General features: G+C 35.9%; 1 protein-coding gene across 1 annotated transcript in view; it reads right to left on the bottom strand.

Annotated features, from left to right (window-relative positions):
• CNTN1 (contactin 1) overlaps positions 1-13,940 on the bottom strand; it is a 278,894-nt gene that overhangs the window by 167,773 nt on the left and 97,181 nt on the right. The window contains exons 2-3 of the mRNA XM_042990807.1: positions 4,768-4,897; positions 3,342-3,374 (exon numbers count right to left, since the gene is read on the bottom strand). Of these exons, the coding sequence (XP_042846741.1) occupies positions 3,342-3,374; positions 4,768-4,828 (94 nt within the window). The 5' untranslated portion in view covers positions 4,829-4,897. The remainder of the gene's footprint in view (positions 1-3,341; positions 3,375-4,767; positions 4,898-13,940) is intronic.

Below are 13,940 nucleotides of genomic sequence, written 5' to 3'. Positions count from 1 at the left end.
AGATCCAAAATGATATATTGGATAGAACTCTCCCATTCGTAAGTGAAAAAACAAACCTTACTTTCAACTCACCTAAGTGGTGTAGCAGACATTCTTCTTTGACTAACCAGTTCTAGTTTTCCCCTCCTACCCTGATGACAAAGGTCAGATATGTTTAAGGATCAAATCTTCAGTCACATGACTCAGAAATATAGGTTGACTCTCATTAATGTCATTACATTACTCCTTCTTATTGGAGGTAAATGTGTGACCCCTCTCTGGACATTGAGGTGACTGGAGAACTACTGAAAGGTCTCTTACTTTTAAAAGAAATACATATGAGAAAAAAAATACAACCTGTAGATGTTATTATGTCTACACGTAATATCTGCCACTGCATCACTTTTCCAATAGGTCAAGTAGAAAGCCTTAGTGTTGACCATTGGATTCACAATGTGTACATCATTGGTGACATGGACAAAGCATCTTGGTTGAATGCTGGGGTGAAAGTCTGATCAAAGTAGGTTCAAAGGGAAATATGGGTCAGAGAAGGAAAGACAGAAAGCATACTCCATTTTTTTTTTAGTAATAATGTTGAAAAGAAGAATAGGAAAGTGGGATATTAGCTATACAGTATGGGATTAGCAGAGACATGATTACTTAAATGAGAGAAATTACTACAGAATGTCTATATGTTGACAGCAATAATCGAGTAGAGAGGGAGAAACTGATGATGAGGAGACACGGCAGGCAATTACTGGAGCAATGAACTTAAATAAACCAGATGGGATAGGACAAGTGCACAGGTATAGGGTTTGGTATGGTGAGATCATGTATAAAACAAGCGGGAAGACACAGTCTATGAGTATAGATGTGGAAGGAAACTACATACAGTGGGGTGAACTTGTGGAAGTTCTCTTGAGATTGTCTCTAACACTTCTGTGTAATAGAAAGTAAAGGACAGCCAGGAGCTGTTGGAGTTTTGAAGAGAGGGAAGCAACTCTGACATGAGCTAGGAAAATGAGGAAATGAATTCACTGGGGAAGTGGAGTATGTTGGCTGGGCAGTACCAGCTCTTAATTTGAAGTTAGTAGTCATGAATTTAACTTGATATCGGTCAGCATAAATGAGTTTTTTTTTTTTCCCTTAGTAACTACTAGCTGGGTGGGTGAATAAGCTTGGGAATATCTGGATATTTTACAACTCTTCTTTCCTCAGAGATTCACAGTACTTTTCTCTCGGTGTAATACTGTTGGTTGAATTGTGCTCCCACAAAAAGATATGTTGACATCCTAATCCCTGGTACATCAGAACATGAACACATTTGGAAAGAGGATAATCGCAAAATTAAAATCAAATTAAAATGAGGTTAAAGGTGGGCCCTAATCCAATATGACTGGAAACTTTAAAAAGAGGGAAATTCAGGGGGGCCTGGGTGGCTCAGTTGGTTAAGTGACCCACACTTGATTTTGGCTCAGGTTATGATCTCACGGTTCGTGGGATTGAGCCCTGCATTGGGTTCTGTGCTTACAGCACGGAAGCTGCTTGGGATTCTCTCCCTTTGCTCCTCCCCTGCTTGCACTCTCAAAATAAATAAATAAATAAACTTAAAAAAAGGAGGGCAATTCAGACACAGACGTAGACACACACGGAGGGAAGATGTGAAGAGACATGGGAAGATGATGCATGAAGATGGAGGTGAACATTTGCAGTCATGCTGCCGTGAGCCAGGGAATGTCCAAAGCTACCCAAAGTTGGCAGAGGCAAAAAAGCCTTCTCCTATAGGTTGCAGAGGAAACATGGCCTTGATGATACCTTGCTTTAGACTTCCAGCCTCCAGAAGTGTGAGACAATACATTTCTATTGTTACAAGCCACCCAAGTTGAGTTACTTTATTACAGCAGTCCTAAGCAAGTAATATATGTATTATACTTATTACATACATAGTATACTTATTACTTAAAGTTAACAATAACCACTGAACTTTTATGAACTAACCTTTCCCAAATTTATTTGACAATGAAGTTCTTTCTAATGTAATTCCTACTAAGATCCTGTAGAACAAGTGTTTTCTGAAATGCTTGGAGAAACACTGACTTAACACAGCCCATATTTCCCTAACTCTGTGTTGTTTTTGTTCCACATCATTTATTTGGAATTAGCTCAGTTTCTAACTTTTGAAATACTTCAAGATTCCCTAATGTACTACCCCCATCATTAAATATTGCTTTTTTCCTCAAGGAAAATCTTTTAAAATGCTCATTATATTTTTCTTATAATTTCGTTATCTACTTACTTATTTCCTAGTATACAGTAAGGTTGTTGAAGTCAAGAAACATATCTTACTGATCTTTATATAATGTACATGCAGTGATTCCTAACTCACAAGGTGGGAACAGAAATGGCTTTGGTGGAATTCATGCTAAGACTTTCCCATAACCCTCATGGCAACCTACAAATGAAAGTTCTTCTGACCCACTCTAGCATGAATATTGTTGATTTGGCATGCAAGTTGTAGCACTGTTTGCTCAGTGCCTCTTTCTAATTTTTTCATTCTCCTACCACTATGCAGTAGCTTTTATAAGCTACGAGTCTTAGTGTGTTCACTGAGCACCTATCATGTAAGATCACTATGCTAGAATCTGTCACCACATTCTTTTTTAGTCGTTACAAGAACCATGTGATTTTTATACATGGGAAAGTCAAAGCTCATAGAAGTTCAACAATCTGCACAAGATCACAATCTCTAGTGAATACCAGGTTGAATATGCAAATCCAAGTTGGTCTTACTCTAGATTCTGTCTTCTCCTGTATATCACTGCCTCTATTTCTGGCCAGAAATATTCAGTGGTTGAAGTAGAATCTAAATTAGCAGAATCACTAGTTATACTTAATAAATTATAAACAATAAACTCTGCACCATCTTTGGGGTCCTAACTAAACTGTATCTTAAGGTTCCAATGTCATTAACTTTAACAAGTTAAAGAACTTGTTGAGAGTTCTTTTTCTCTCAACAAAGCAAGAGGATTTCAAAAGTAAGTTAGGTGTTTACAATATTTAAAATATTGCTTCAAAACCTCATGGCATTAAATTGTTACAAAGCATTAGGAAAAACTAAAGGCCACCTAGAATATATTTTCAATCTGCTATAATAATCTAATAGCATATTTGTTTGTGGTGTATCCATTCATTCATTTTGGCAATCAAACAAGTTGTTTTATGACCCCAGATAAACTATCTTATAGAATCTCCAAGTTATCTAACATTTATTTGCCATTAAGTTTATAGATTTAATTGCTTAGAGATAAAATATGGTTCATTTGGAAAAGTTATTTAAAAAATTTATTCTTTTATCAACTTACCTCCATGACCATATCTTCTGTACCATGTAAACTCTAAAAATAAAAGAAAAAGCAATTTTAATCCCAAAGCAGCTTTTCAAGCTGTGGTTTGAAACATTACTCAAGTAACTGATACTAGTTAATAAAATGACATTACTGGCCGTTTCTTATTATGGTTGATGTCTCTTCACATGTTTGCAACTATTTATTTCATTTCTTTGCATTTTATAGTTGCATTAAAATTTGTGGTCAATAGAATTAGGACAAATTTTCAGTACTAATAAGGTTATTTCTTCATTTTATTCATACAAACAAGATTTAGCCAAAATAATCCTACCACAAAATTTTATTATATTTGTATAATATGTATATAAATATGCATGTAATTGTGTATGTGTGTGTGTGTGTGTGTGTGTGTAATTCCTGTCATTATAGCAATGTCATTAAAATTCTCAAGCACTGATGGAATTATTATATTTTATGGATTCTGAAGTCATCATAATAAAAACTACTCCCCAAAATAAAATAGCATTTTTATTTCCTTAATAATAAACAAAAAGTACAGTAGGATGTCTAGCAGGTTCATCATTAAAACAAAAATGGGGACTGATAAATGAAAAATAATTTCCACCTAAGTCTTACACTCAATAATAACCGAACAAGTATTTACTGAGTTAAGGCAATGAAATGAAGGTATTAGAAAAATGGATTGTTAGAAAACATGTTGCTTTCAGATAAAAATATAATGCTCCTCTCCTTGTAGGAAATATTTCTGAATCCTTTGTAGTTGTCTTTGAAAGACAGAGGTATAGTATCTCTCCTAAAACTACAGCACTTTCAAAAGTGCTTTGTTGTTTTTAATGTCCTTGAACACACTGTAGATTATTTTAAAATTGTTTTTCACAACACCAGCCAGTAATAGGAATTGAATATTAAGTTACAAATCAATTCATTAAAAACAAAAGTAACAAATGCTTAAAGCCCATTACTCTAATTATTTTACTACCTTTTACTTTTATTTACGCAATTGAGGTTACTTAAGGTACTGTATCCTTACGGTGAAAATACTATATAATGGTGAGCTATTGTATATCTTTTCCAATGGCACATTAAATTATGTCAATTTGTCAAGATTGGGTATAGCAGTAACATTTAGTCCCCAGCCATTGATAAATGTTACGCAGCAGGGAAACTTTTCTCTCCCAGAGATCCACATTTTAAACATTAAGCAGCACACTACTACATAAGATTGATTTAATCTTGTGACATTTTAATTGAAAATAAAAAGGAAAATAGGGTCGGCTTTAATATGTATTAATTTACTTGTCTGACACAGATGTCAAAACATATGAATACTAACTTCATGCACCAGATTTAATAAGGTGAATACACACATACTGATTACATTGACATAATTTATGGAGAATATGCAAAGGATATTTCTTACCTGATAAGCAGGTTGTAAAAGATATTATCACAAGGTGACTGACCAGCAACCACATTTTCATCTTAGGTGCAGAAGTTAGTTTTGATTTTTCAAAAAAGCTTTAGCTTTATGACAGTTGGATAGTAAACACCTACATCCAAAACAGAAGAGAAAGAAAAGAGAAGGAAAGGAAAGAAAAAGATAGGATAAGGGGAAAAAAAGGAAAAGTGAATGTTCATCATTTGAGGTCAACAATATTATCAATTCTATTTTATTTTAGCTTTCTTGTTTATAGAATAAGTTTTAGTTTATTTAAATACATTTGTAAGCACCATGTTGTATGAAATGAGTGCACTTGGTATCAGAGGGTTATCAGTTGCCTCCCAGTCTTAACACTGTACAAACATGAGCAAATCACTCAATTTTAACTATAACCATTGAGCATAACAGTACTTTTCCTATAAATAGCACAGTAGTAAACATTTTGATATTGACCAATTTAATTGAAGATCAAATTTAAGTGAAGGGCTGGTAGGAAGATTCAATTAAAGATACGTCTGTATACGAGCTTTGGAAATTCATAGACATTATACAAAAGTGATATGTTAGGATTACCTGTTTGGTGGCTTGTGGAACATTTTTTGCCAGTAATGCTAATTTCCAAATACTATGTGGAATGTGTTAATAGAATGCGTTGATTAATAACACACTCATCCATCATCCTCTCCTTCATTATTCATTCAAAAAAAAAGGCAAATTAAAACTTATGTGTCAGCAAGGGAGAATCTAAGTTTTGTGGGGCCAAATCTTTAAAAGTTGGAAAGCTGTACTTAAGAACAAGATGACAAAAATTACTAATGTAAACTAAACCACAGAACTATGCAGCAGTCTAATTAAAATACCTTGCTTTTATAAATTTTGCAAAAACTTAGGATCATGTGAAAACACCGGGGAGGATCCATCCAGGAGGTGCTGGGGATAGCCTGGTGAAGGCTGTATACCACAACTTAAGCTTATTTAGCTTTGTGCCAAATCCATCTCTGTGAGTAAGCATATAGATAGAGGAATCAGAAAAAACTTAGTTGGCTTGCCCATAAGAAGTTCACAATTCAGTGGGCACACAGATGTGTACAAAAATCAGTGTGATGGAACAGATGTTTTGACCTAAATGCTATTAAACTTGAAAACACATTAATTACTTTAATTAAAAGCATCGTAAAATACATCATGGTGAGAATGGATCTGACTGTGGCAGCGAGAGCATCAAGGTGGAGGTATTACACTCTTAGATTTGAGTCATTGGGTGACATCAGAACCCAAGCAATTCTTTCTGCTCTCCTTGAGAGCTCTCTCCTGGATAGCAACATAGTTCAGGGCACTAAAAAGAGACCCTTCAGTTGGGATACAACAGTAATTCCAACTTCGGAAGATATTAAATCACGTTTTCAAACAATGTATAATAACGTTGGAAACTCTCATGACCTAGAGTTGAATGTAAAATCTAAATTAAGACAGAGCCTGAAAACAATACTGAAAAGAAAATATCTAATGTTATGATGTTCAATATAGAAATATATTTAAACATTTTCTTAAGTAGCAAAACCAAAATGGTACTAATTGCTTACATCATAAAGACATGTAAAAAAAAAAAAACCCATAGGATTCTACTTATTTTTTTCAGTTGTGATGAATTTTAAGATCATATTTAGCACCATCCCCCACCACCCCCACCCTAATCTGCCAGAATTCTAGCATTTCCAGAGACAGGTAAAAATATTTATTGGTACTACATGGACCAGGATAAACCCATTTTTCTCTTTTGATATGTAGATTATTCTGCACTGAAAAATCAATCAAGAATCAATTATTTCAAGAAAAAGTTGAGGTGAATTCTCAACTTTTAGAGAAACATAAAAACAGAGAAAATATAGTGGGAATGGGTCAAATTAGCATCAGGAAATGTTTAAAATATACTTGCTTAAGTAAAAATATCAACAGTTAATTTTGAAATGCGAGGATCCATTTATAACCAATTTCTTTCTCTTGGATGTAGGTGAGAAAGTGAGAACTACAAGTTTGTATGAATCGTACTTTCTGGACTTTTAATTTTCATTTTATTTCTTTTACTAAGCAGAGAGAAAAAGAGAATATTCCTTCAGGAATCAGGGAAATCAATTAAATGATCTATGGAAAGATTTCTAGCTATTCATTTCTATGATGTACAGTATCATTAGTATCTCAAGATAGACCTAAATTAAATTATTGAAACCTGTACACATTGCTTACATCTTGCAAAGCTTGTCTAAACAATTTACATTTGAGCATTTTCTTGACCTGCTTGATCAAGATCTTATTTCTTCTCACAGAGTTATGTACACTAATCAGGATGAATTCTCTTCATGAAAAGGAAGGTAGGGGCATCTGGCTAGCTTAGTGGGTCAAGCATGAGACCCATCTCATCTTCATCTTCATCTCAGGGTCATGAGTTCAAGCCCCATGCTGGGCATGGAGCTCACTTTAAAAACAAAAAGAAAACAAAAGAAAGAAAAAGAAAAGAGAGAAGAAAAGAAGAAAGAAAAGGAATGTAGAAAAGGCAAACAGATAAACTATGCCAAAACTGTTGTGTCAATCACTTCTTTTTTTGTAAATATTAACTTAGATAATATACTGCAAAAATTTTACAGATTATAAAGCATTACACTTTAATGTGGTAGTAATTATTGGATTTTAACTAGTTCTAATTTACCTATTAATAAACTGTTATGATTTGCGAACTCTTAATAATTCTCACAGATATTCAACTTTAAGAGCCAGGGATGGTGCAGCAGTTTGGTATTGAGGGTAAAGGAACCAGCACTGACCAGACAGAAAAAGAATCAGGTGAATGGAGGCAAAGAATGAAGAACAATTTCTGTGAAAGTTTTCCTGAGGTTTATAATTCAGATGAAGTATGTCAGCGAGATTTTGGTCTATTTATCTCATTAACTTTAAAAGTAGTCTCAGAAAGGAGAGCTGGTCTAAAGGAGGATTAACTGTGCCCACACAGAGCAAGTGATTTCAGAAAATTGGAGGTAAAATACTTAAGAATTTTCTAGGTCTGGAATATCATTTGACATTGCCTTCTTATATAACAACCACACTATGTGGGAAACTATGGCAAGGCAGAGTCAAAACAGAACAAGGGGAATTCAGCCAGATCTTGCTGGAATTTTGGCTCACCCAGTTTTTATGATAAAAATATATTTTATTTGCCATATAACTAGAATCTCAAAAGAAACATGAATTCAATCTCAGATGTTTCAAAACTTCAGAAAGTCCCCATATAACTTTGTGTGGACATATTAATATAAACTGATTAAATTATGATTTAGGTCCATTAAGTTTCTCTCTTTAGAAAGGGATGAATAGGAGCATGTATCCTGTGTAATTAGAACTCATCTTATCTCCTGCCACATGTGGATATCGTACTGTCCAGGGAAGTCACCAACTAAGAGCTTTCCTCACTTCCTCTGTCAGAAAATGTTAATCAAAACTTGCTGTAAAACGAAAGCTGATGTCATTAATCAATTTTTAAAACTAGAGTGGGGTTTTCTCAGTTATTCAAAACTGCTACAGTAGGGTCACCTGGGTGGCTCAGATGGTCGTGTCCTATTTCAGCTCAGGTCATGATTTCACGGTTCGTGAGTTCGAGCCCTGCATTGGGCTCTGTGCTGACAGCTCAGCATGTGGAGCCTGCTTCGGATTCTGTGTCTCCCTCCCTCTCTCTGCCCCTCCCCCCATTAATGTTCTGTTTCTCAGAAATGAATAAACGTTTAAAAAAATGAAAAACTGCTAAAGATTTATCTATATGAGTGCCTATGTTCTAACAAAAACACATTACCCTTATTATATTTTCCCAAAATTAATTATGCTAGTAGATTTGGCTATTAGAACTGGGCCATAATTCAAGTCTAATGGTTGAATACGCCAAACATATAAGATTTTGGGGTTGTTTGTTTTTCTTTTAAAAGTTACTACAAGTGCTCAGTTTGTTAAGTGTGCAACTCTTGATTTCGGTTCAGGTCATGGTTTGTGAGTTCAAGCCCTATATTGGGTGTGATGGAGTCTGCTTGGGATTCTCTCTCTCACTTTCTGTCTGCCCCTCCCCCACTTATGCACATGCTCACGCTCTCTCTCTCTCTCTCTTTCACGCTTTCTCTCCCAACAAATAAATTTAAAAGTTTTTTTTCAGTTAGTGATAGATTACTAATGTACTAAATAATGAATTTCATGTTTTTTTGTAATAGAATCTTCATTTTGGCAAAGTTTTCACAAACAGCACATCGTACAAAGAACCTGGGTACCTGTTATGAAAAGTTTCCCCATTAATGACAAGGTCTTGTTGTTTTTTTTTTATTGTGGTAAAATACACATAACTTACATTAAGTTACACAACCAACACCACCATCTATCACCATAACTCTTTACATCTTTCAAGACTGTAACTCTGTACCTATTATACAATAACCCCCCAAGACCTCCTCCTCTAAGACCCTGACACCCAACAGTCCTCTTGATTTTTTACCTCCCCTTTCCCACACCCCAGCATCTGATAGCCTCCATTCTACTCTCTGTTGCTATGAGTTCACCTTTTCTCACCCATTCTTTAGCTTGTAGCTTGCGACAAGTCACTCAATCTCCAACCTTCGTTTTCCTCATATGTAAAATGGAAAGAATGACTATTTCATAAGACTGTTGTAAGAGTTACGTAACATTGTACATGTGAAATACTTATGATGAAAGTGTTTAATAAATATTAACTTATTATTCTGCCGGGCCATAGACCCACCAGATTAGGGAACATGATTCTTATTCATTGTTGCTTTTATAATGCCTGGCACATAGAAGTCTCTCCATATACATTTAATGAATAAATGAAGGAATGAATGGACCATTCCGTAACTATTCCAAAGCACTTGCCATAAACAAAGTGAAATTTAACTTTAATTCCTTAAAATGAAGGTAGGATGATGAAAAACAGTAACAAGGAATGTCTCCTAGGCAAACCATAAGAGACACTTAAATACAGAGAACAAACTGAGGATTGATGGTGAGGGGATGGGGGGGGTAGGAAGGAGGGAAAAACAATTATGGGCATCAAGGAGAGCATTTGTTGGGATGAGCACTGGGTCTTGTAAGTAAATGATTAATCATGGGAATCTACTCCCGAAGCCAAGATCACACTGCATACACTGTATGTTAGCTAACTTGATGATAAATTATATATATACTAAAAAAAAAGAAAAAAAAAGGAATGTCTCCTATTAGAGCTCTTTTCTCTGTTAGGGATTATTGTTGCTTATAAATAGAGTCTAGAAGAGGGTATTCTAACTAGCAATATTTTAAAGCATTTTTAATATGTACTTTATTAAGTGTTGGAAGTCTCTGTCTTCCGATATGAATATGCACATAATAGTCAGAAGGAAAAGTTTTTCATTATTTTGAGCCTCTCTGTGTCATACCACATTATCTTTGCCTTCACTCCAAAATATTGCCTATTTCAATAGGACAGTGAGTCATCAGCCTGACAACATGTAATTTATTTCATTTAATGAGTTTCTTGCTGTTCAAATATAAGAGCAGCCTTCACATCTTGTTCACACATTTGTTTTCTGCTAGTGATTTGTTCCATCGTGTTACCAGTTATCTTATTATTTGTGACTCTCTGATCACATCCGCTCAGCAGTGCTGCAGAGGAGAGAGGCAGTGAGGATGGGCGCATTTTTGCTAACTCAGAAGAGGCCGCTCTTCTTACTTCGCTCTGGAGGACATACCATCGAGTAATTCACAGCTCGCTCCCCAGCCCCCACAGGCCCAAACGAGTTGCAGCAAATGAAGCGACGGAGGAAGAAAACAAACAACTCTGACAAAGATGTGTCACTTATGGGAGCAGACATTTTACTTCCCAAAAGCTGAAAATACATAACGACCAAAAGCAGGAATCAGGGATGCATTCCTGTGCCCGAGGCAGCGCTGTGCACCCGAACTTGCTGGCTTTCAGAGCCTTGTGGCCTCTCTACTCTACGAGGGCGAGGCCTCCCAGCCAGTCCTGCAGATGCAGCATCCCCCAAACCATCACAGATCTCTAGGTGTCTAGTGACTGCTGGAGCCCAGGGAATTCAACTTCTTTTGAATTTCCCAGGGAATTCAACTTCTTTTCCACTTCTTTTCTCCAGCATCCTTCACTAAATCTCTTAGTCACATTAAAACAAAAACACATTACAATGAGACAACACAAGGCGGTATGTTTCTCCCTTCCATCCTTTTCCTTCTTTTTTCCTACACTTGTCTTTTCCCCTACCTCTCCCTTTCTATGTTAGACAATGCAAGAGTTCTCCTTTGAGAAATTTGGTCCATATCTAGATATTCATTTTTCTGCCAGACAGACACCATCTAGCTCTTTTGTTTAGTTCTGGCTTAGGCTAACACACATAAGCTATTTAAAAGCTTCAGCGATACATTAGTGGTGAGCATTTGGGCACTAACAATTATTTGAAAATTATTTAATTTTGCTATATAATCAAAGTATGTTTCATTAAGGCCAAAACAATATTCCATTGCACTGATGGTTATATAATCATTTACATTGGTAGAGAACAAGATCTTAGGAGTATTGACAAATAATACATATAATCAAATGGTCACATCTCTATTTTAGAAAGAAAAAAGAGATTTGTGGGAATATCAGGAGTCTACCCTGATCTATTCTTAACACAGCTCATGAAAGGCCATGTTAAAAAGAATATTTACTTATGGTGCTCGTTGTTCTGCCCTGGTTTGGAAAAACATTTGCTATAAAGTACTATTTCTAGAAAATAGTAAGAGGAAGCTTATTGGAGTTGAACACAGATTAGTCTAGGTGAAAATATACCAATGTCTTCTACTCTACATTTTAATTTTTTTAATGTTTTTATTTATTTTTGAGAGAGAGAGAGAGAGCACTCAATCAGGAGAGGGGCAGAGAGAGAGAGTGTCTGTGTCTGTAGACACAGAATCCGAAGCAGGCTCCAGGCTCTGATGCGGGTCTTGAACCCACAAGCTGTGAGATCATGACCTGAGCTGAAGTCGGATGCTTAACAGACTGAGCCACCCAGGTGCCCCCCTACTCTACATTTTAAAAGCAGAGGACATTTTATCCTGAATTTTATCATTCTGAAATTCTGCCTCTGCTGTACAAGTCATTTAATCTTCCCAAGGGGTCATCACCCAGTCTGTAAAGTGGAAATCCAAGTTCCTTCTTCACAGGCTTATTGTGAGTACTAATGTATGTATGTGTGTGTATGCAAGTAAAAGTCCTACAACATATGTACATAATAAAAGTAAATATTAAAGTGGAGTAAGTTAGGGGCGCCTGGGTGGCGCAGTCGGTTAAGCGTCCGACTTCAGCCAGGTCACGATCTCGCGGTCTGTGAGTTCGAGCCCCGCGTCGGGCTCTGGGCTGATGGCTCGGAGCCTGGAGCCTGTTTCCGATTCTGTGTCTCCCTCTCTCTCTGCCCCTCCCCCGTTCATGCTCTGTCTCTCTCTGTCCCAAAAATAAATAAAAAAAAAAACAAAAAAAAACCAAACAAACAAAAAAAAAAATAAAGTGGAGTAAGTTAAATTTCCCAGAAATAAAATTAGTTTTTGATCTTAGAAAAAGGGCTACCCCTTTAGAGAGGGGATATTATATATTTAAATGTTAAGTCCATTAAACATCTTCATATTGGGGTGCATGGGTGGCTCAGTCGGTTAAGCATCTGGCTTTGGCTCAGGTCATGATCTTGCAGTTCGTGAGTTCGAGCCCATGTTGGGCTCTGTGCTGGCAGCTTAGAGCATGGAACCTGCTTCAGATTCTGTGTCTGCCTCTTTCTCTGCCCCTCCACTGCTCACACTGTCTCTCTCTCTCTCAAAAATAAATATTAAAAAAAATCTTCATATCAATATTCTAATTTCCAGATTACGAAATGTAATTTAAACATAGGTAACACAGCTCCCTCTAGCTGAATAATTGCATATTTCAGATGTTCTTCTCGAGTCTCACACTGACTTCTTTAAACTATCATCAAATTATTATTACCTCAGTTCACTAGTTTTTCTGCAGTCATTAACAATATTTTAGCAGCTTACTGCTATGATCAAATATACTTAGTAAAAGTTTCTGAAGAACTTGCTGTGTAAGCCAAAGAATAACAGCACAGACTCGAGAAAAACACCCCATTTTCTGAAACTGATTATAAACAGTATCCTTTTTCAGAACAGGGCCATACATTGTTCAACTAGTAGGTAGAGCATAATATTCTCTAGATTGCAATCTTCTTAGTCCTTGAAACAGTCTACCACTTGACTGTGTATGAAGTATATGTAAAGACCGAAGTGATACAATATATTTTAAAACTTTTCAATAAATATGACATCATCAGATTGTGAAGTATGTCTTAGGGGCTGCTGAGGAAAAAACATATCTGAGGGCATTTTGAAGATGTGTATATTAATTGAGTACTGACAGTATAGCTTGCATTTAACAGAACAATTGACTCCTCACATTTTTAGATTTTATGATTAATTATCCATTTATTTTTAAAATTATGTAAGACATGCAGAGGAATTTAAAAATAGTAGAACCCCTGTTTGTGATATTTATAGCACATATGTTTTCACAGGCAAATTTAAGCTAATGATGTCATATAAGACTAATGATGCAGTCATGCTTATCACTGAGACAATTTCAGGAAACCATCACTTTCAGGTAGTAAACAGAAAGTCCTACATATATTTTGTCCCACAATTTAGGAGCGTGTGTATGCGTGGTTGGGTAGCTCTTGACGTTTGAGAAAATGCAGAAGGGTCCTGCTGATTCCAAACTAATCCGCCAACATGACATACTGTCAATTGTGCCCGTTATTTTGCTTGAAATTACAAAAGTGAGATGCTATTGGAAAATGGAGACAGTAATCATGAGCAAATCAGACAACATGACTTCGTAAGTAATTCCATAAATTACCAGTTCAGTCAATGAACAAGGGAGGAGCTATTTCATCAAGAAAGATTTAAAACTCAAACGTATATTTATGAATTCCACTCAACCTCTTTCCTATCAGTGTATCAATATGGATCACTTTGTTATTCAAGGGCAAACACATGTTTTATTCTACTTTGAATACAGTGCTACATTTGGC

The sequence above is a fragment of the Panthera tigris genome, chromosome B4 (genome assembly GCF_018350195.1).
Source record: "Panthera tigris isolate Pti1 chromosome B4, P.tigris_Pti1_mat1.1, whole genome shotgun sequence".
NCBI lineage: Eukaryota > Metazoa > Chordata > Mammalia > Carnivora > Felidae > Panthera > Panthera tigris.
Note: the sequence above shows the minus strand (reverse complement) of the source record. Positions and strands in the feature narration are given on the sequence as shown.